This window comes from Trichosurus vulpecula, chromosome 7, assembly GCF_011100635.1.
Source record: "Trichosurus vulpecula isolate mTriVul1 chromosome 7, mTriVul1.pri, whole genome shotgun sequence".
In the NCBI taxonomy this organism is placed as follows: Eukaryota; Metazoa; Chordata; class Mammalia; order Diprotodontia; family Phalangeridae; genus Trichosurus; species Trichosurus vulpecula.
In genome coordinates, this window is record NC_050579.1 from 61,489,865 (window position 1) to 61,514,125 (window position 24,261).

The window sequence follows — 24,261 nt, forward strand, 5'->3', positions numbered from 1 at the left end:
GAAATTAAATTTTAAAAATTTTATAAAAACAAAATTTCAAGGGAAAATTTAATTAAGAAAAGTGTTTCATCATTTGGACCAGCCTTAACTCTAGATTAGTGATGTTTTGCTATGTATTATAGAGAGTCATCTAAGAAGCCATGAGCCTTTTTGATAAGGCAGCTCAAGTTTATTTTCCATCCTTGGAAATTAACAAGACTGGAGCTTAGTAGATTTGGGTTTTGTTCTTCACTTCGCTGCTTGAAACATTCCCATGTCCATTGTTCTCTACAGGAACTATGTAACTTTTAAAACCATAAAGACAGCCAGCCCCTTACCCTTAAGGAACTTATTCTTCAAAAAAAAAAGTTTTTTTTAAAGGAGTAGGCAAAGATGAATTATAAAATATTTCCTCACCATCTTGTGTTAATGTTTTTGTTGTTAGGTTCCAGAAAGGCTTGTAGAAAAGTGGAGAACATATGGTGAACTAGAGGTTGAGGAAGTAAAGACAGAAGACTTGAGGACAGAGGTGGACAGACAATGGCTTGACATAAAAGAGAGATGCTGTAAAGGGGTAGGAAGGAAGCAATAAATGGAAGAATGGCTGTGGAGCCTACAGAATGCGTTTAAAAAAAGATAGTTTATTAGCACTCTCCCTACTTTCTAGGTCAGAGGTGGCCAACCCAAAGAAAAACATGTTATAATTAATGGCACTGCTATATTTAAAGTAATTTTCTCTTCTTTGAAAGTTTTTTTTTAAATGCTATTATACAGATAGGAAATGTCACTTCTGATCAAATAATAAACCCTAGGTGTCAGAATTTTTTAAAACATGATTGCAGACCTTTGTCAGTGACATTTTGGAAGGTAACCTTTTCTCCTAGATAGTCTGTATTTCTTCTGCTCTTGGAGACCTAGAGTTGAAATATACTCCTATCTTAGTTTTTCCTTTGGGTAGCCTCTAGCTCTGACCCTTCTTTATTCACAGACCTTTAGTGACTTATTAGAATTTGCTTTCATTTTTACTTTCATCCCAACCAAGGTGTTAGAACTAAAAATATAGATGAATTATATTTGCTGTGAAAACCAGATTCTCTCATTTGTAGCTTTATGTTTTAAAAAAGAAAATCGTAAGAGGTAATAAAGTTGAGAGAAACAGTATGAGGACAGAACAAAAGGACAAAAATGATAAATTCAGTCTGTTTCCAAGGTGAATCTTTGGATGTTGCTTTCTTTCCTGTATAATCAATGAACAGAATTTGGTTTTGAACTGTTTAGATGCAATCAAAATCTTCTAATTCCAGAATTGTTATGAGGTAACTCTCTAGGATATTTACAGGATTTAGTAATAGCAGCAGTGTATGCTTTGGGGCTTCATTGGCCTTGTCTGAATGTGTATGCTGTATAGGAATTAGCAAAGCTCTAGGGCGTTGCCTAAAAATGGAAGGCTATAGATCTGGCAGGACCCAGACTGACAGTGAGTCTTCTAGCCAGACCAAGGCAACCATGGATCACAGAGCTACCATTTGGGGGATTCTTTTCTTCTCTCCTAGTCAGTTGTTACCAGTAAGACCCTCCTTGGAAAGATAGCCTGTGTTTTAAATCAGTGCTAACCCATGTGGTTTGTATTTCAGTTTTTGTGGTAGCCTCTGCATATCCCACTGTTGAGTCTCAAGTGACTGCTTCAGATGATTTCAGTGGCTTCGGGACTGATGAAGTGAGCATCTGGCCTTGATGTGTATGTAGCGAATGGAAATTGCTGTGCAAGTTTCAAGACTTTAGATCCAGATAAACCAGCCAGGCCTCACTTTTCTTCAGATGAATAGTTTATAAGCAAAACTGAGCTTTGTGTTCCCTGAGACTCATGAGATTCACTCACAGCATCCACTGATAGCTGGCTAGTACTATTTCTTGAGAACCCCCATTGACCATGCTGCTTAAAGCACACCTAGAAGACAAAGGGAAAAAAGTATAAGCTCACAATCATAGGCTCATAGGATGAAGAGCCAGAAGGGCCCTTAGAGATCATGTAGTCTTTTAAAAAAATTATCTTTTGTTTTTGTATTATTGTTATTTCTGAATGCATATCTTCCCCTTCCCTAGAGAATGATCTCTGCTAACAAAGAATTTTTTAAAAGGGAGGGAAGGGGGGAAGCAGTTTAGCATAACCGACTAGAACATCAGCCTAGCCTAACAATGTACATAGTGTTCCACACCCATGCCTCATGCCCCACCCCAAGGGAAAGCTGTGCACTTTCTCTTGGGCACTCTAACTAATGCATTCAGTTTCTTTTGGTGGTGTTTTTTCCATTTACATCGATGTAGTCATGGCGTAGGGGATCATCCCAATTCTTTTTATTTCACTTTACATCTTTCATAGAATTGTTTTCTTGCTCCTCTGAATTCTTGATGGTCATGGTTTCTTAATAGCATTGCAATATTCCATTACATCTCATGTAGCACAATTTGTTTAGTCATTCCCCAACTTGTGGATATCTACTTTATTTCCAGTTCTTTTCTGCCACAAAAAACCAAAAAAAATGTAATTGTGGATATTTTGGTGAATATGGGACCTTTCTTTGACCCTAGGCTATTATGCCTGGCAGTGGGATCTCTGATTCAAAGGAAATAGGCATTTTAGTCACATTTTAAGCATGATTCAGAATTGCTTTTCAGGACCAATTCATTGCTCCACCAACATTATATTAGTGTGTCAGTGTTTCTGGAGCCCCTCCAACATTGAGACCATCTAGTCTTAACATGATTAAATTAAACCCCTTACTTTTATGAATGAAGAAACTGAGACCATGTGAGAGAAATGACTGGTCCAAGGTCGTGTAGGTTCCTGAGTAGCAGGGCGGGGATTCATCTTCTGAAACACCAAGTCTCCTAGCTACAAGTTCTTAAAGCAAAGCATATAGAAATGTAAAGGAGGAGGGAGAGTGGTATTGAAAAATATAGAGTCCCTTCTCAAGAGGAAGTGCCAGATAATGAAAGAGTGAACTAGACAAATTCTGCCTTCAGACTTTTGGAGGTGGTAGTCTTGAGTCAACAAAGTTGTTGGCAAATCTGATATTTTGTAGGTAAAGTATTTGGGAATTAGAATAGGAAGTAAGTGTATTTTCATCATAATGTATTGCAGTCTTACTGTGTGCAGGACACTTGAGGCATTGAGGGTAAGAAGTTAGGAGAGATGGTTCCTGACCAGCCAAGGGGCTGATGAAGAGTCAGGAAACTATTTAAGTAGCAAAACCTAAATTTCTAGTTTAAAGGGATAAAAGAATATCAACTTTTAGCAAAACCTAAAATAGCCAGGTTATTATTTCCACATTTCAACACGCAGACCACACTTTGGGTTCTAAAGAAGTTTTAAGCCAGATGAATGATAATCTCTTTCCCTTCCATTTGCAGTCTACAGTATACTAAGATTGTGTGGTTTATTTTGACCCTAGATTAAAAGTTCTAGCCATAAAATTTTTTGTACCTCCTAAGGACCATTGTCATCTTGAGTCATGCAGAAAGCAAAAGGAATCCAAGGACTATTTAATTGCATATCATAGAAAAACTGAGAAGATTAAAATTGTTCTCATTGTGTTAATAGATTAATCACAGGTGCACTAGGTTATTTTTTTTAGATTAACAATGTGGGCCCTTTCAAAACTTCTTCAAAATACTTTGCTGTCTTTGTCTTTTAAGATGATTGGATAAAAGTTCCCCCAGCTGTTACAGGTAGAAGGCTCACCTGCATGGCTTGTTCGGGGAAGGTAATAGAATGGGGAAATGGAGAGAAACTTAAATTTTCCAGGCCACTGAATATCAGAATTAACCAGTTAAATCCTATCATCCCCATATTCTGTTCTAGGAGTTGAAGTGTTTTTTTCCTATTGGCATTCCTTTAACTCTTGGTAAGGAAAGAATTGTTTTGAATTGTTTGAGTAGGTCAAGGACTGGTATGGGATTGGTGTAATTCTTAAATAGATTCATTTTCTTTTCATTTTATTTCTTGCAGCATGTATTTGATGACCTCAGTGGCTCAGTATCTCTGTCATGGGTTGGAGATAGCACTGGGGTAAGTAACCTAGTGGTCCCTTGTACAGTGTGGTTAGCTAACATGTTCAGTTTTAGGATTTTAACTCTCGTATGCCATTTTGTGACACTGCTTTTAGAATTTTTCCTTATTTGTGGAAAATTTATCTTGTCTAAAGTACAAAATAACAGGGAGCTATAGTATTTATTGTCTCTAGAAATGGAAGAATGGAGTGGTCAGTTACTCAGTTCTTCTGCCTTCAGGATGGCCTTCACCTAAACCAGCTTTCTGCCTAACATTAAAAAAAAAACACTAAAAGTTTCCAACTTTAAAAATGCTTTCTTAAGAACCGATTATATATTTTGAGACTAATTTATTCCTGGAAGATGGTGATTTTAGCAAACTCAAGCTCTATGACCAGAAGATTTGAGGCTGGTTATCTTCTGGGTCCTGGAGACTGCTTAAAATTAAAATGAGTAGGCAGAAAGGGAAACAGTATATTGGGGGACCTCCAGAGAAATGTGGATATTGGGAAAGATGGTGGAGCATCTGGTGAGGCAGAAACCTGAGTCCCAGTTGTCATTTACTCTGTCTGTATGGCCACTCCTCCTTATAATAGGTTATTACTCAACTGCTTCTGCTGAATAGCTGTTGCTGCCTATTTGCCATCAGATGCTGTTTGTTATCCCTATCTCAAGCATCATGGAGATTTTCCAGCACAGGCATTGTTTGTTAGATACTGGGAGCAGAGAAGTAATTAGAAATACTTCCTCTATCAAAAGACCAATACTAGTGTCCCCTTTTTTCTTAGTGCAATAGTGAACTGACTTTCCCCAGTGATTCCAGGTTTCCCAACCTGCCTAACACCTATCCTAAAGCACTGTCAGTTCCCACTATAGATATATTGACTTCATTATTACCCTGGCTGGTGAGAGTAATGTCCCTATCAAAGCAGTGGTGTGTCCCATCAGCAACCTGAAGAAATACAGAAGTACTGTACAGAAGTACAGTAGTACTTATCTACAAAGTAGATAAATATCTCCTGTATTAAAATCCAGGAGTAACCCCAGTTTCTCCTCTGTAGAAGCTGGAAATCATTCCAACTTGATGATTTAAAGTCATCTTAAATTTTGGTGAAGCCCCATATTTGGCTCAGAGTAGCAGTTGACATGGTGATATTTGACGTTTAACTATTGACATGTGTTATTTACTAGTAACTGATTTATTTCTATAATAAATCCATCTGAACCAACTGTTGATAGCTTGCTTTTGTCTCTCTCCAGGTCATTCTAGTCTTAACTACATTCCATGTACCATTGGTAATCATGACTTTTGGACAGTCTAAGCTTTATCGAAGGTGAGACTTATAAGTGTATTTGAGAAGCGAATACACATTTGAACATTGGCAGTCTTGTAACTAAAAAAGACCTACCAGGCATCTCAGATCTTCACAAGTCTCTGCACACCTCCAGGCTGACTGTAGTTGCCTCCCTGACAACCTGAGAGTAGTTAACATAATTAAAAGAAAGAACTCCTTCCAAGGGAACTGGCTAATCCTATTGGAATTGGTGATCTTGAATCAGGAACAGAGAACAATAAAGATCCTCTGTCTCAGTGAACTGTGCTATATGTGTAAGACCTAATGTGCTGTTTATTTTAAGGAAGGAAGTTTGAGATTTATTTAGGTTTCTGCCTTTGTATATAAAATTCCATTCATGCAGGGTATCCCAAAAGTCTTAGAGCAGTTTTAAACCACTAAAGCTATTCTAGCTTAAACATGCTACATACAAAAGCTTTTGCTTTTCAGCCACAAATACCACCTCCCACCAAGGGATCAAAGAGATGTAGCCCCACAAATATTTTAGAGACTGTCTCACTTAGAGAATCCTTAGTCATTGCAACTTCCTCTAAGTCCTATCTATGATAGGAACTGTGGCAGGTCCCATGTGAAGCTCAGTTCCAGTCTTCTGGGACCATGGAGAATCTATGTGTTAGACCTTGACCCCAACCAATGGCTCTTGAGTGGATAGATGAGGACCTCCATTCATATTCACCCTAGAAATGCTATTTCTGGGTCAGGAGTCGGTTTTCATAGTGCCCCTTCTGTCAGAGCGATACTAGTTTGCAAATAATAAAAACCAGTGTAAGATCAAGAAAGGGTTATTAAGAATTCTTAGCAATTTACAGGAAAACAATCTGTTTTGTTTTGAAGAGCAACGAAAAATATTGTTTCTTGGGTCTGGAAGAGGACTTTGAAGATGATTTAGTTTGCTTTCCTAAGTTCTAACCAAGGTGGTACAAAAGAATTAGCACAGAATCTGGGGCTTGAAGACCTGGGGATAGATCTGAATTCTGCCCCGTCCCAACTCTAAGCCTTAACTGTAAAATGAAAGTTTGACCTACTTGACTTCTAATATCCCTTCTATAAATCTTTGATCCTCTGACTCTCCCTGAAGAGAGACAATTTATATTGCTTTTTGTGGGGGCAGGGGATGGAGTTGGAGATTCTGTAACTACTCGTTTCATTCCAGTGGAAACAGACCTTACTGTCAAGAAATTTTCCCTCATGTCCATCTAAATTTCCTAGGAAGTTTACTCTAGTCTTAAATTATCTAATTTTTATTGGTAATTGAAAACATTCTCCATAGAAATGACCTTCATGTTTGTAAAAATTAGTAAATTCTTTTTCAGCATTCTCCAAATTGAATTATCCTAATTTGTCTTTATGTTGAACTAAAAATCTCATTATTTTTAATTATTTTTTAAAAATAAATAACTATTAAGTACCTACTGTCTATCAGGTACTACTAGGCACAAGGAAAGCAGAAAGTCCTTGCCCTCAGTGAATTTATATTCTGTAGGGGAGAGGATACAACATAATCACAGAGAAATAAATGTAGAATTGATACAAAGAAATAGAAGTAGTTTTGGGGGATAGGGGCATTCATAGCAGTGGGAATTTGAAAGCTCTTCTTGAGCTGGAATTAGGGGTTCCAGGACATGAAGGGGAGCATTTCAGGCATGGGAGGCAACCTGTTGGAAGGCTCAGAGACAGTGGGTGGAACATTGTGTGTGGCCAATAGCAAGGAGCCAATCTGGCTAGCATAGAGCTCATGATGGGCAATAACATGATCTGCCTGGAGAGATGGGCTGGAGCAGATGCCGGGGGCTTTCAGCACTAAAGGAAGAGCTTATTCAGAGGCAGCTGGGAGCCACTGAAGTGTGTGTAGGAGAATGGCCTAGTCAGTCCTGTACCTAAGGAAAATCACTTTGGTGATCCTGAGAAGGAGAGATTGGCCTTCGAAGGTACTTAAGTCAGGTAGACCAAAGAGGAGGCATGCTTTAGCTGAGGCAAGAGGTGACAAAGGCCTGATCTGAGATGATGCCACAAATAGAGTAGAGGTCTGAAGAGGAGGCCAGACCAGCAAGATGTGGCAAATGATTGGCTCTGTGGAGTAAGAGGAGATAGGGTAGCATGGAGGTCATGTGCCCAGGAACCAAGAAGAACAGCAGTGTTTTTAGCACAAATAGGAAGGGAGACTGAGCTCCACCATAGGCAGATTGGGCTTTACCTGACAGCAGTGCAGTCAGTTTTAGGTTTACAATTTAAACGTAGGACTTCCCTAATTTCATGTTCAGTCCTCTTGCCACACACAGCACTTGGCACTATGCTTCCACTGCCTTGTACAAGGTTGCTTTGCAGACAGCAGCTCCATTTGTCACATAGGATCAGTATGTGCCACACAGGCGTGGCACACTGATGGGCGAGGGAATGAGTTCTCTCATTCTTTTTAAAAATAATTTTAAAATTTAGTAACCAAGATCAAAAACATTCAAATAAATACAAAACACATATGGTGCACAAAAACAAATTCTAAATTATTTGTAATTGTTTTGTTTTTACAAAAAATGTTCCATTTCTTCGTATGGCCCTTTCTGGTTTTTTTTTCTTCTGTGTATTTCCCCACAGATTTTGTTGCTAATTTTGTTTTAACATAGTTTTCATTCCAATTCTGATTTCTTTATCCTAACCATTGTGTTAATTCATTGTGTATAAATTAGGAAATTTTTCTTGATTTTCATGTTGGTCATTCTTTATGGTACAATAATATCCCATTACATTTGTATAATAAAGCTTATTCAGGATGAACATTGCATTGTTCTACCTCTTCTGTGACTAGTTCTTTTAAAGTTTTGACATCACTCCTTCATTTTGTGGTCTAGAACAGGGCCCTTATATTCTGGGTTCTGGTAGAGAACATAATGGGAGAATCTCTTGTTTTTTCTTCTTTGTGCTTTCCATTATTGTGGTTGCTTTAAAAAAAAAACCACAAATGCAACCTTAAGAAAAGACAAACAAGCATCCTTCCATTGCTGCTTGAACATCAGCTGACCCAGGCCTTTCTCATTTCTCATTTGTGTGGTTTCATATAAATTTTTTTTAGCAGTATACACTGTTCCTGATTGAATAGTTCAGTTTTTCAGGTGCATTGTCACTTTACCAAAGTCACTTTGAACTCTAATTGTATCATAGGATCATAGTTTTAGAGCTGGAAGGGACCTTAAAGGTCTTTTTAGCTCAACCCAGAGAAGTTAAGTGACTTTCCAAAGGTCATACAGGTAGAGTGAGGAGTTGAGCAAGGATCCGAACCAGGTCCTCAAGTTCCAAATTCAGGGTTCTTGCCAATCTGTGGGATCCAGGGTTCCTACTCCAGCTTCCCAAGTTGATCTTCATCCATTATTCTCCTGTTAATTGGTTATAGTGCCAGGCTGGCTTTTTTGTTTTGTTTTGTTCTTTGCTTCTCTGAAGGACAGGCATATCTGTTTGCTGTGCCAAGTTCTTAAGAAGCAGGCTGACCTGAATCTCATTCAAAGAGTTTTCTTAGGTGTGGCATGAAGGAGGAAAGTTTTAAAACCAGTGTAGATCATGCCATTGCAAGGCCATAAGGCTGTTAATGATTGACATTATACAACAACCAGGAACTGTTTAACCCGTAAATATAACTAACTCCTAGATCTCTGCTTCTACATACACCTGCTATCCAAAGATAAATACTGGTCTGAGTCACAGCCCTAGAGGGGTAAAATAGGAATCTGTTAGTAATACCTGTTTCCTCTCTAAGCACCTTTTATCTTATCCTTATGTTATATTGACAACAAAGACAATTTCAGATCTCTGTCTGCTCCAAAGGAAAGGGAGAAAAGTGTAGCTAATACCCAGGCTTGTTTATGTGTGAGCTGGTAGTTTCACCCATTAGAAGGTAGAATGATTCCATTTCTGTCTTTGTATCTTCTGGGGCAGGTAGTTTTTCTTTTGGGAAGGGTCTACATCTGTGATTCCATTAGTGTAGGGAACTGGTATAGGAACTTCCTCCCACTGACACAGACCAGCAGATCATCTATAACTTAGAGTCTCAAAGAATTGCTCAGAGTACTGAGAGGTTAAATGATTGGACCACCGTCACCCAAGCAACGCTCAGCAGCAGCCAGGTCCTTGTGACTCTCAGGCTCGGCCATAGTCCACCAAGAGAGGCTGCCTTTTCAGGTGCTTAATAAGAGATGTTGGATGGTGGCTGCAGTCAGAAATCAGCCACATACATGCTCAAACACCTGTTTTTCTTTCCATTCAGTTCAACATATTTTCATAGATCTGCCTATATAGAAGACCTCAAGTTGTAATAAATGATCTCACATAAATTAAGACTTGACTCAAGTCCTGCATTGAAAGTCTTCCATTTTGTTAGAAATTTGATCTTGAGCAAATGACTCAGCCTTTCTGTTTCTCAGTTTCTTGATCTGTAAGAGTTGGCGATAGAACTAAATTTTTAAGGTCCCTTGTAGCACTGTTATTTTATAATTCTTTGCCTGGAATGTCATTTCATGGAATATTTACTGATGTCCCTAGGGCTGTACTATTAAGCCATTGCAAACTACTTCTTAATTACAGATTAGTTACTCATTGGTAATAGCCTAAATTTTCCACTGAAGGCTTAAATTCTATGAAAATTAGTGATCTAATATTCTGTAGCAAGACTTGAATTGAGGTGGTAGTGGTATTAATAAAAATAACATCTTTACAGCTGCTTTTAGAGTTTTCAGATTGCTTTCATCATAATCTTCTGAGCAAGTATTTACTTCCCCATTTTACATAAGAGGCTCAGAGAGGCTAGGTGATTTACATCAACTCACTCGCTGGCTTTTTATTTTCCCTACTTACCTTCTGGGAATGTTGTCGAAATGAACAGCTAATATTTTTAAGTATTCTCAAAATTAGCATGAAGAACTTTTGTTTCTATAGCCGTATTCTTTCTGCATTATAGAATTGTAAAAGCCTTTGAAAGGACTTATACCTTGTGTGGTAAAGAAAGTGTTTTAGATGATTTTGTTTTCTGTCTCTCTCCTCCTCATTCAGCGAAGACTATGGAAAGAACTTTAAGGATATTACAAATCTGATCAATAACACATTTATTCGGACTGAATTTGGAATGGCTATTGGACCTGAAAACTCTGGGAAGGTGTGAGTCTTTGCTTTCTAAACTAAAGTATATACCTTATAAACTGTGCCTAGGGTGGCAAATTTAGTTATTGTAGAAACCCATTAATACAACAGTAAAACTTTTATATAAAGAGTAAAAAGTCTGATTTTATGGTGTGTTTAATACTATATGAATGCAGTTGAACCTCAGTATAATATTATTCTCTTTGTAGTTGGTTTCAGAATAAAGAAGGCTCTGTCTAGGATGAAATTCCATCCAAGTGGGTTTAATCATTTCAGTGCCAAAAGACTTTTATTGCAAGGCAATTTTGGCTATAAGTTGGTGCCACCACATGAACCCACCAAAGACAGTCTTTTAGTGAGAATACAATGTAAAATCTGAAGATTGACACGACTTAATTCACATTTGTGGAAGGTGAATTAGAAATCATCCACGTAGTATGCCATAGTTTCAAGTTAGTAGTTGCACACACATTACAATTAAGAACATAAAGGAGCAAGCATATTTATTTTAACCTGTTGCTTTTTAGCTTTCTTCATGGTATTTTCTGATGCTTGTTTGTGACTCAGATTGTTCTCAGCTAAACTCTACTGGAAGTTCTCATTATGTTGTGAGCAGATTTTATCCTAATCTTGTAATTCATCTTCCTTTCCAGGTGATTTTGACAGGGGACGTGTCTGGAGGAAGTCATGGAGGAAGAATCTTTAGGTCATCTGACTTTGCAAAGAATTTTGTTCAGACAGATCTGCCTTTTCATCCTCTGACTCAGATGACTTATAACCCCCAGAATTCTGATTACCTTTTGGTTGTCAGCTCTGAAGTAAGTCCAGCCAAGTTTTACATGTTTATGAGCTCAACACAGATCAACTGAAAAGGGTTTTCTGTATTTAAATATTGCTTTTGTGCTGAACTTCCTACCACTGACACCTGGGGGTCTGAAATATATAGTTCTACCTTCCTTCTTTCTTATAAAGGCAAAATTACTCAGTGCCCTGTTTCCCCTGATCCGGGACAAAAAAATGAAGATGTCTCTTAAACTGTGTTTTAGAATATGTCATGATGGATTGGCTTTTTAAAAATTTCTACAAGTGAATATGATATTTGCTGTTACATTCTTAAGTCAACAAAGAACTGTGTTTTATTAACAAAGAAATTAAATTCATTCAATCAAGCATTTATTAAGTACCTATTGTCTGCCAGTTTTTATACTAGGCTTTGGGGATACAAAGACAGAAAGGAAGTAGTTCTACCTTCAAGGAGTTTATATTCTATTGGAGAAGACAACATGTGCATATAAGTATGTAGAAAACAAATAAAAGGTAATTTCTGAGGGGAAAGGCACCAGCAGATGGAGGAAGTCAGGAAAAGCTTCATCTAGAGCAGAGGATCTTCACCTTGTTTGTGCCATGGCCCTCTCAGGCAGTCTGGCAAAATCTATGGACCCTTTCTCAAGATAATGTTTTAAAATGCATAAAATAAAATACATGAGATTGAAAAGGAAGTCAGTTCTATTGAAATAGTTATCAAAAAAATTAAAAATAAATTCACTTGTTCTAAATTAAGAACTGCTCATTTAGAAAGTAGCACTTGAACTGAGTTTTCAAGAAAACTAGGGATTCCAAGAGGCAGCTGTGAAGACGTGGGGTACCTGCAGCCTGGGCAAAGACTGAAAGGCAAGAGATGAGTGCCCTGTGTATGAGGAGCATCAGGGAGCCTCCCTGGACTGGAGCATAAAGTACTTGGAGAGCGATAATGTATATTAAGGCTAGAAGGGGGCTGGGGCCTGGTTATGAAGGGGTTTAAAGTCAAAGTTTGTATTCGATCTTAGCGATAATGGAAAGCTATTAGGACTTGGGGAACAAGAAGAGTGAGATGGTCAGGTGTGTGCCAGTGTGATGACTGGAAGGGATAGATACCTAAGGCAAGGACACCATTTAGGAGACAGTAGTCTAAGTGAGAGGTCATGAGAGCCTGATCTAGGGTGAGAACCAAAGAGAGAAGGAGATAGATACAGGAGGGGTTGTGGGGGCAGCTGATTAGATATGAAAGATGAAGGAGGTCAAAGAGTCTGCTTTGGCTCTGAGATCATGCACCTGAGTGACTCCAAGGATGGTGGTGCCCTCAAGAGAAATAAGAAAGTTAGAGAAAAGGGAGGGATGTAAGGGAGGGAGGAGGAAGATATTGACTTCTCTTTTGTACATGTTGAGTTTCAGATGCTTACAGAGCATCTAGTTCAGCATTTTTAATAGCCAGTTGATGACAGAGAGTTGAGCTCCTGAGACACTTACTGGAGCTGAGTACATCAACCCATTGAAGCTGATGAGTTTACTGAGAATATAGAGAGGAAAAAGAAGGCACCAGGCTCTGGCCTTGAGGTACATGTAACATTGGGGCTGATGATCCCTAAAGGAAGACCAAGAAGGGGTGGTCATATAAGTAGGAAGAAAAAACAAAAGAAACCAGCATCAAGACATTTAGACAACAAGAGTAGACAATTTTTCTAGGAGTTTGACTGTGAAAGGAAGGACGGCTATAGACTTATTGTTTAAGAAAATAGTAGAGTTAAGCGAGGTTTTTCTTTTGAGTATGGGGAGACGTGGGCATGTTTATAGGCACCAGAGTGGGAGCCAGTAGTGAGGGAGAGATTGAAGATAGAAAGAGAGGATCAGTGATTGTGGGAGGGTGGGATGGTGAGGAAACCAAGGGTACATGTAGAGGGGCCGGCAGGGAGAAAGGTCACCTCTTCATCAGAGACTACCATATATAAAGGGGAGAGTGGATGTCAAGATTGGGAAAAGAGGGAGCAAATAGCAAATGGCCTCTGTTATCACAGCAGAGGAGTGGAGGGAGTGCTCTGGAAGGCTTGTGGAGAGGTTTGGAGAGAGGCATAAGAGGCCTTGCTCCAGGAAGTACCTAATTGAGATTAGTTAACATAATTCTGTAGTGGATCCAATTGGCCCAGCTGCATGACTTCCTTCAACTTTATTTGCGCCTCTCTCTCTCTCTCTCTCTCTCTCTCTCTCTCTCTCTCTCTCTCTCTCTCTCTCTCTCTCTCGGAGCTCTTATTATCTCCTGTGAGTTCACTTATCTTTGTGCTGATCACTCCCAAATCTATACATCACACTCTTAGGATCTTCCCTCAACTCCAGTTGCACATCCCCCACTGCCTGCTAGATACCGCCACCTGAGGTAGGTATCTCACACTTGATACATTCAGAACAATTCGTTTTTCTTCTTCCATAACCCGCACTCTTCCAGACTTTCCAACACCCTTCCATTCACCCAGGTAAATTGTCTCTGAGTCACCCTTGACTCTTCCTTCTCCAGTGTCTCTCATATCTAATCAGTTGCTTGGTCTTGTGGATTCTGTATCTTTCTTATCTTGTCTCTTTCTCAACAACTACCTGTAGTTCAGGTTCTCATTATCTCTTTACTGCTGTAGCAGTTTCTTTATTGGTCTCCCTTCTGGAACATCACTCCTCTCTGATGGGTTCTCCAAGCTGCCAGAATTATCTTCTTAAGGCACAGGTCTGACCACATCACCCACCGCTTCACTCAAAACCCTGCCATTTTCCTTTGCTGGGGATATAAAATAAAATTCCTTAACATGGCACATAAGGATCCCCCAAACTGGATCCCACCTGCACTCTTAACTTTAGTCCATTCATGCTACTCTCCTTCACACCCTCCACATTCCTAATATACTGGACCCCTAGACACATTCTCTAAACTTGGCACTTTTATCTGCCACCTCTGTAGATACTCATCCTTTGTGCCTGTAGTGTGTTCTCTCCAAGCCTCAAAATCGCTCTCTTCCTTTAAGGCTTAACTCTGGGGCCGTACCCTAAGGACTAATCAAGCCTTTCTGTCTGCCCTTCAGGGAAAGCCTCCTGTAGATATTTATTATCTCCCCTCATTAGAATGTGAGCTTCCTGTGGGCTGGGACTTAATCTATTTGTAAGTATCCCCATTGCTTAACATAGCACTTGGCCCATAGTGCTGAATAATTGCTTTTCCATTTCATTCTTTTCCTCCCTTGAGGGTAAAAACTCTCATTTTTGTGTTTATGTTCTCTGTGTCTAGCACAGTGTCTGGTACAGAAGAGGTGCTTAATAAATGCTTGTTGAAGCCCTCAGTGAGAGAATGCTTCAAATGCAGAGAGTCTGCAGAAGTTCAGACTGGTTAATGAACTGGGGTAGAGGGGAGGAGGGCAGAAAAAAGGAAGCTGGAAGCCCTGGAGATATTCTGCCTGGGGCTGATTGTTCAGATGTCCAGAGGCACAGGAAAGCCATCAGCTTGTCCTCTTAGCCACAGTCCAGTGCTGGGCTTTTTGACCAGAGGTTATACCTCCAGATAACTGCCTAGGGTAAACCTTGGATTGGGCTAATAGTCATTTGTCATCTTTCAGAATGGCCTGTGGGTATCGAGGAACTTTGGGGGGCAGTGGGAAGAAATCCACAAAGCGGTGTGCTTGGCCAAGTGGTGAGTAACTAACTGAGGGTGACTTTGTGTGTGTGTGTGTGTGTGCGCGTGCATGCATGTGTGCGTGCACATGCGCATGCATGACACAGAAATGGCATATAACTGATACCTCCTTTGGAGGGGGCTTATAGTCTGGTGAGGGGCAACTAGACTTATTATTTTGACTCATACAGTAGAAGAGGAACTATTCCAAATACGTGTGAGTGTGAGCGTACAGTGTACAGTGGAAGAAGTCATTGGGTGGTGAGCCTCTGTTTCTTGGTGAGGCTAGAGCCTCTTCTTCATCACACCCACAGAGTCCATTCATTCTCCTTAAGCTGGTAAAGCTAAGGAGACAGATAGCCTCGGTCAGCCATCCTAACATCCCTGGTCAGTGGAGGATGCTGCTGTGTCCCCTTTGACTTCCTCTGCCCTCTCTTTATGATGAAGCAGAAAGCAGAAAGTTCTGTTGTCATGTGCTCACCCAACATGAAGAACCCCCTGTAAGAGCAGGATTCCTGTCAGGCAAGTCTTACCTGTTCTATTTGAGCAGAAGTCCTGCTTTCTGTCTGTTCCACTTAGCTGGGATCATGAAAAATAAAATAACAGCTTATCTCACATAAAGCGATAAAAACTGCCTTTTAAAGAGACTGATCTCTTTCTAGCTGCAAGTGTGTAAAGACACCATGCTATGCTTTAGGTCAGGGCTGTCCAAAATGCGATTTATGCAGCCCGCCTACAAGCATAGAAATTTACATAAATGCATTAGTAAAGGAAGCTGAGCTACCGCAGAGCTGTCACTAAAATGGCAAATCAAAATGTGTTGTCTCTTGTTTCAATAAAAACCTAAGGTTGAACAGCCCTGCTTTAGGTTACAGTTAAAGAGATTTTCAAGGGTAATTTTCTTTAAAACCTAATCTTCACATAAAATGCAAATCCACTGTATGCTAAAGCATACTACTTCCATTACTCATAACCAGTGAAATGAGAAGAGCACCAGATTGGAATTCAAGAGACCTGTGTTTGATGCCAGTCCTGCCACTAACGTACTATCGAGCCTTGAGCAAATGACTTTGTACTTGGGGAACCTCACTTTCCTCTTCTGAAAAGTGAGGGAAGATTGAATTGAGTTGAAGATACTGGACTAGATATCTAGGATTCCAGTCAACTCTTTGAATCTTAATATCATTTAATCTCTCTAGGCCTCAGGTTTCCCATCTGTCAAATGAGGGGTTTGTATTAGAGTCTAGTCTTTTTCGACTCAGTGATTCTTTGACCAGAGAGCCCTTCAGGACCTTGCTAAAACTGATTATACCCATTTCTTCTAAACTTAGTTATCAGATTTCCCAGCCCATAGCAGGTTAAAAGAGAATGGGCTATGAAAAGCAAGTATGCTGACAATAGGAAAATGTGATAATTGTTATATAGCTTAAGAGATAGAAAAAAGCAAATACAGGAACTCAAAAAGTATAGCCTTCAGAGGTCATATAGTATAAGGGTGAACAGCTTTATACAACTCAGTAATTGGTAAAACCATCACTGTTTCTGCAACATGATAGAAGAATTGAACATGTCAAAAAAAAGACTTTTTCTGCCTATTATTTTAGAAAACAAGGATATGTATTAATACATTTTAGAATTTGATTACATTTAGAATTTGATTAAGCATGGTTATAGACACAAAAGATGGTATGAACTTTAGTTTCTGGAAAATTCACTTATAGACCATCAAATTCCTTTATGACTCTGAGTAAGAATTAGTGTACAGACTTTCTTCTTACTCTCATAGTGTAACCCTAACCCTAATTCCAAGTAATTTTTAAAATTACAAGTAGTGGACATTTTTAAAGGCAGCTAAATAATGAGGAAAGGGATTATCCCTTCAAGATAAAATCTGATGCTGGCATGATTGCTCATTCCTAATCTTTAAAACCAAAGTGCTTTGTGTAATAAATAAAATGAAATGTATCCAATGCAAGGATTTCTCTCTTTTGTAATTATTTCCAAGTTCAATATTCCAAACTTGTGAATGTCTCATACACTGATGATAGCTGCTTGCTAAACTTCTTGTGGTGATGTTTTTGTTGTTAATTTTGTTTTATAATAAACCTACCCTAAGCAACAAATACATAGAATATAGAGTATAACCATAAAATGCAAGCTGTTAACATTTTGAGGAATATAGAAAATGTATTTAACAGACACGTTGAACAAACCACCATTGGTATGCTCTGTTTTGCTTTCTGACCTCTCTTCCATTTACATATTTATAAGTTTTAATTGCTATTTTTGTGTAGTCATAATAAATGTGTATGTTCCCATTCCTTCTTTGCTTTGTTTAATTTTGTGTCTTTCCTAATTTTTAAAATCTATTTCATATTTGCCTTTTTTATGACTTTGTAGTACTTGAAATCAATTAACTATTAAACACCGGGAGTTATGGAAAGGTGGCAATCTTTGCCAATGGACATAGTACCCACACCACCAAAATTAGAGATTCTTTGGGCACTGAAGTGTTTCATTAACATTGATGGTGCCACAGTTTATTTAGCTATTCCTCAGTGCTTAGACTACTCTGTTTCTAGTTTTCCACTCTTTCCAATCAAAGTTGCTATGAACATTTTTATACAGATAGGCAGGTTTTCCCTTTTAATAATGTGATGTGATAATAACATGATAATCATATGGTCAGTTTTTGTACCTTTGGTAACTCTGGCCATATTGCTCTTGCCATAAATTCTGTATCAATTTATAGTCCTACCAAGAATATAGAGATTATCTGTTTCCCTGTAACACTGCTCACAAGAATTTTTTGTTACTTTGCCAGTTTAGTGAATGTATGATGGGATTTTAAAGCTATTTTAATTTACATTTCTGTGATTCCTACAGAGTTTGAATATTTTTGAGTGTTTTTTTTTTTTGAAAAATACTTTCACCTTCAAAATTACCCTTTGACCATTTTTTCATTGGAGAATGGAAGTTGATTTTACGGATTTTTCTAATTGGTTCTTTAGAGCTGAGATGTCAAATTTTTGTCAGCTATATTTGCCACAAAGATTTTTTTTTTCCCTTAGTTTCTTGTCCTTTCATTTTCAGAACATCTTCTTTTTGTCAGTGCTTGTTGTGGTTCAGTCATTTCTGTCATGTCTTACTCTTTGTGACCCCTTCTGGGGTTTTCTCGGCAAAGATGCTGGAGTGGTTTGCCATTTTTCTTCTCCAGCTCGTTTTGCAGATGAGGAAATTAAGGCAAACAGGCTTAAGTGACTTGTTCAGGCTCACACAACTAGTAAGGGTCTGAGGCCAGATTTGAACTCAGTTCTTCCTGACTCCAGGCTCAGTGCTCTATCCACTGTACCCCCTAGTTGCTGATGTCAGAGTTACCAACCTGGTTTTGTCTGCTAGAAATTGTGTAGCTTTTATCTCCAAGAAGACAGGTTCGGATCTAACACCCTCTTTTCTATGATATTCTCTAAGTGGACAAGTTGGATTTCAGTCTTGCACATATAAACTGAAATTCCAGGTAATTGGTAAAAGCCTTAGATTGATGTCACATTCGCACTACTTGTTAATGAGCACTTCTGCTAAATTTTGCAGCAAGAGATTCAAACACAGAAAAAATAAACCCTGTGGACATAAAATTACAATTGTCAACAATTCATTAATTATAAAGTCCTCACTCAGCCTTATTCGGCCACCCTCAAAATATTTGTTCTTCATCCCTTTCCATGGGCTAGCTTTTATTGAAGCAGGGTCATCAATGTGTGCCCTTGGCTAAAGTCTTTGTTTCAGTGGAACACCTTAGAAAGACATATCTTCTGTTCTCATAATCAGCATATGACTAATGCTGGTTTTGAAACCTTTGGTGGTCCCAGAACATCTGGGGGTGCATTTTGCATCCTCATATTTTTATACATGTTCTAATTTTTAGCTTAAGCAAGCATGACCTTGTATGACATTTCCTCCAGATAATCTCAGTAGCTTCCCACGCAGGCTACCATACATAAAAGTCAAATACTATTTCAACACTCTGACTAGCTTCCACATACCTCTAAGTTTTCCCTTTTTTGATTAGATACATTGGGCTTATGTTCAGTATTTCTAATCTCCAGCATTAATATCCCTTGACACTACCTTTTGCAAAAGAAGAATCCACTTGATCATGGACATGGGCAACTTATGGATACATTTGTTTAAAATGGGAAAGTTAATGGATCCTTTTTGAGGCCTAAGTATGTGCTTGGGTCAGTATGGGGTACAGTGAGGTGGCACCCATGTTCAGGTAACTTAGTGTACTTGGGGAAGGAACATAGGATATTAAAAAGAGATACCGGGCTCTGGAAATACAGGGACAAAAACAAAGCAACCTTGCTCTTGAGAAGCTTACATTCTTTCAGATTATCAAGAACAGATCTGTAGATCTGATTTGATTTTTTTTGAGCTTTTTTTTGAGGAATAGACAAGATTTTAATGCTTAGGAGAGGATGTTTCAGGGAAGAGGATAGAATGAACAAAAAAAGTATGCCAGATACAGTGAGTTGATTAAATTTGATTACAAAAGAGGTTTCCTAAGGGAGAAGAGTAAGAAATAAAGCTGAATAATAGCTTCAAGCTATTAATATCTTTAAAGTTTAAAAATAGAGGCAGTCTTGTATGTATAGTGGGTTACTAGGCTTGGGGTCTAGAAACCTGGGTTCAAATCCCTCCTACTTGTTTGCTCTGTGACCCTGGACAAGTCACTTAATTTTTATGTGCCTCAGGTATCTCAAGGATTTGCCTACTGCCTTAGAATTTCCTTGGTGAAAAAAGCCCCCCAAATGAATGAAATCATAGATCCTTTTTAAGATTTGAAAAACTCTTCAATCGGTTATTTAATTGGATAGGTAGGTTGGGACCATTTTCGGTGGTTTCTGAATGAATTGGGAAGATGTATTGATCATATGATCTATTTTTTTGAGTTGGAAGAGAGGTCTGAGAACGTATCAAGGCCAACCCCCTCATTGTGTGATTGAAGAAACTGAAACACCAGGGTGTGAAGTCATTCACTAAGGGTCACACAACTAAAGCGTGTTGACTGCAGGATTCCAACCCAAGGCTTCCTGACTCCAAGTCCAGTGCCCTCCCTACTGCATTCTATGTTTTACTTCTGATTTTAGAGTTGAAGGAAACTTAGAGATATGTCTAGACTCCCTTGTTTTACAGATGAGGAAACTGAGAACCTAAGATGTTAGATCACTTGCTCAGGGTCACATTGGTGGAAAGGCTGGGATGGACCAGTCGAGGAGATGGCTTTGGAGAAGCTCTTCTACCTGAGATGGGACCTGTTAAACTTGTATTAGCTTGTTCATAAAAAGAATCAGAACTGAACTGCATTCAAACAAAGTGGACAGCAGATTTGAAATGCAATTATTTTTCTGTCTTTGCCTTGTTTTAGGGGATCACAAAACACCATCTTCTTCACTACCTATGTGAATGGCTCCTGCAGTAAGTATGTTTCATTTCTGGAGAAGGAGATCCCAATAGACTGCATGCTTTGGCGACCTCTGCCCCAGGAAGCCTGGATTCTCATCCAGCCTCTTTCACTAGCTAGTTGTGCAACCTTGACTTAATCACTCAACTTGCCTGGGCCTTCATTTCCTCATCAGTTAAATGAGGGAGTTGGACTAGCTAATCTCTGTGATTCTGTGCCCACTGGGAACCATTTGGACTATAGGAGACAGAAACTTGGAAGAAACCTTAAGTCAATTCAACAGACATGAGTTTTTATGTGCCAGGCCCCAGAAAGAAAGCTGTATTGGCCAGAAAGCAAACCCAAGTTTCCATGTCGCAGGCAAGAATTTTACCACAAATATATTGATGTAAAAATCTAAGTTTAATGTATTAGAAAGTCTTAAGCCAAATTATGGTATAGATAAAATACTCTTTGCTGTAACATATAGACCAGGTATTTTTTGTTGTTTTTGGAAATGTTTAAAGCAAATGTTTGGTATTTTCTGTATTTATTAATAAGAGCAAATTGAATTATGTAGAAGGACATTTTTATAGTTTTGTAATAATGCAGTTTCTTTTTAAAACATTTTATTGATGTTTTTATAACTCCTTCATTTCCAAATACATCCCTTTCTCCCTTCCTCACAGAGCAATTCCATGTAACAAAGAATAAAAAAAGAGAGAAATAAAAGCCAGGCCAGCAAAACTAGCTGTCACCGTCTACCAAATCTGGTAGTATAGACAATGTTCCAAACCTACACGTAGGCACCTTCCTCTGTCAAGAAGGGAAGAAGGCACATGTTTTCTTCTTCAAGGCCGTGATTGACCACTGTCATTATGCAGAAGTTCATTTTGTTTTGTTTTTTCCATGGATATTGTTGCAGCTATCGTCTGCCTGATTCTCTTAGTTCTGTTGATTTTACTTACTGAATGTAAGTTCCCTTCAGACTTCCCACAATGACTCTTATATTTCTTTTTTTTTTTTTTTTTTTTTGGAGCGGGGAAGGCAGGGCAGTTGGTGTTAAGTGGCTTGCCCAAGGTCACACAGCTAGTAAATGTGTCAAGGGTCTGAGGCCAGATTTGAACTCAGGTCCTCCTGACTCCAGGGCCAGTGCTCTACTCACTGCACCACCTAGCTGCCCCTACAATGACTCTTCCAAGTCATTGCTTTTATGGTCAGTAAGGTAACATTTTGTCCATGTACTATTGCCCGTGTAAGCAATTCTTCAGTGCTTGGCAAATGTTCTGGTGGAAGCAGAGCCTCTGTCACTGATCTCCTTAGAGCATGTGTCTCTAGCTGTGGCATCCCAGGATGAAAAGATAGCCCCCATAGTCGTCATGAAATGGTCAGACCAATGCTCAGCTTCACCACCTTCAGACTTTCATGCCCTTCTTTTCACGGTCACTCCATCTCTGACTCAGAACACCTTCTGTTGTCTCTGCCAGTTTGCTGGTGGGAGGTGAAACTTCAGAGTAGTTTTAATTTGCATTTTTCTTCATAATTGTCTAGTTTCAGAAACAGAAGCCAGACTTTGCTGTAACTTTGAAGGATGGGGTACTTCTTGTTTTGTTTTAATTTGTTTTTTTAATGTTTTAAATATTCTTCTCTCTTTTTACATCAGGTAACTTTCCAAAGGCACCTTCGCCTTTAACCCCCTGCCACCTTCCCTTATATCAAATAATTAAAGGCAAGCAAAACAGACTGACACATTGGGGACACCTGAGAAGTATGCCTCCTTCCGTGCAGTTCCAACAAGAAGGGAAAGATATACTTTGCCATCAGTCCTCTGAAGTCACTATTGGGCAGGGCCTTAATCCAAATTCTGAAGTCTTTCAGTCTTGTTTTCCTTTGGGGGCATTAGCATGGTTGTCATGTAAATTGTTGTCTTGATTCTGCTTCAGTTCATGCAAGTCATTCCTAATTCTTCATATTCTTCATTTCACATGGTACAATAACACTGCATTACATTGATGTACTACATACAGTTGGTTCAGTCATTCCCTAAGAGCTAAGCATCTGCTTTTCTTTGAGTCCTTTGCTACTTTAAAAGGTACAGATGTAAATCTTTTTTATATGTAGGAATTTTCTATCTTTGACCGCCCCTTGAGAACTATGCCTAGTGAGGTATAGTGAGGTATTGCTGAGACCAAAAGTTTGTGTAGTTTAGTACAGTTCCAAATTGTTTTCCCAAAAGGTTGGACCAGTTGACAGTTCTACCAACAGTGCATTAGTGTGTGCAAGGTACTTTTATGACAAATATAAAACATTTTTTAATAAAAATAAGCACACATGCAATGTCCCTTCCCCTCCCCCTCTCCTGTGATGATCCGTTACCTCAGCGTTGTCACTTGATTGATTCATACTTATCCGTGACAGGCACTCTGTAGCTACGTCTGAGCTGGGAGTTATTTTGTACTACAAATTGTTGCCTGTAGGAAGAATTCAAAACCACTTGAACATGTGACATTTTCCAAGAATCTTAATTCACGTTTTGTTTTCTTTAAGAAGCTGATCTTGGAGTATTGGAATTAAGAAGAACCTCTGATTTTGGCAAAAGCATCAAGACCATTGGAGTAAAAATCTATTCTTTTGGCTTGGGGGGCCGATTCCTCTTTGCTTCAGTAATGGCTGATAAAGTAGGTGTTTTCTTTTTCTTCTTTTCTTGAGCTTTGCTATATGAGGACGTTCTCTCAAAAACCTTTTCTGTTTAAGGTACAGAGACTTCCTTGTCCTGTTTACATTCAAAGTCATTTAAAAGGTTGAGAGTCCAAAGACCAGCCTTTTAGAGTTTGTTGAATTCCTCCCAGACCCTCTGCTTTCACTTTAGGTAATTGCCTCCAAGTCAGTTGTGGGGCTGTTTTGCAATTTATAAACTCAATATTTTTCAAATGTGGATAACTGAAAATAGTAGATATGTAATATATCCATTCAGTTTGTTGCCTGCAAAAATAATTTTGTTGTTCTTGTTATACAAACAGCATATATTTTGATCTCTGGGTTCTATTTTCAAACCAGAATAAAATTTAGAGCAAGGTTAAAAATATTTCAGCACTTCAGTATAACTTACTAACTCTCGTCACTAAACTTGCTGTTATTTGTTAACTAATAATAGCTCCCATTTATATAAGAGAGCACTGTCAGGGCTAGGGTGAGATAGCTTTCACACAGTGTTTTCCATATGTTGACTAAGACTTAACCTAAAATTTTCCTTGGCATAGTGATCTGCCTCAAGACATATTCTCAGGTCTTCTCGTTGTACCACATAAATAATGTTTGTTGCATGAGTGAATGTCTACTCCAAGATCTTTATTGGAATGTAGGTATTAACGACTTCTTTAACACTCCTCTTAACAATCCAATAGTACTGCTACACTCTACTTTTAGTTTCTATTTGCAGCTACTATAGTTAGACAGCTTTTCTGAACTCATGCCTCTGTTATCTGAGTTCTAGATCTCTAGAAGGATTCTGAAAATGGAGACATTTTCTGTCTCATTTTTTTGCTTCTTTTGGTTTCTCCGGTAAGAAAATGGGGAAAGAAAGGTTATATTTTTGTAACCTGGCCCCTGAGGAAACTTGCAAAGAACAATTTAAAGGTTTAGCCCTTCTTTAAGATAATTTACACTTGGGTTTTTTAATTATTGTGTTCTACTGAACACAGTAGAACAAGAACTAAATCAAATTAAGGACAGCATCTTCACAATTTTAAATACATTTAGCTCAGCTGAAATGTAGGTCAAAAAAAGAAGGGGCAATGTAGATCCTACTTTGAACTTGAGGCAACATATCTTGGAGCTGTAGAGCTGTCCTT

At 38.7% G+C, this 24,261-nt stretch overlaps 1 protein-coding gene across 3 annotated transcripts in view; it reads left to right on the plus strand.

The window, feature by feature from the left end:
• The window catches only part of SORT1 (sortilin 1), an 82,309-nt gene that overhangs the window by 26,845 nt on the left and 31,203 nt on the right, over positions 1-24,261 (plus strand). For 2 of the 3 annotated variants that reach the window (XM_036766189.1, XM_036766187.1), the window contains exons 2-8: positions 3,989-4,048; positions 5,290-5,363; positions 10,419-10,521; positions 11,159-11,323; positions 14,912-14,985; positions 20,396-20,445; positions 22,958-23,088. In XM_036766189.1, the coding sequence (XP_036622084.1) occupies positions 5,332-5,363; positions 10,419-10,521; positions 11,159-11,323; positions 14,912-14,985; positions 20,396-20,445; positions 22,958-23,088 (555 nt within the window). In that variant the 5' untranslated portion in view covers positions 3,989-4,048; positions 5,290-5,331. The remainder of the gene's footprint in view (positions 1-3,988; positions 4,049-5,289; positions 5,364-10,418; positions 10,522-11,158; positions 11,324-14,911; positions 14,986-20,395; positions 20,446-22,957; positions 23,089-24,261) is intronic. The other variant, XM_036766188.1, reaches the window with a different exon arrangement.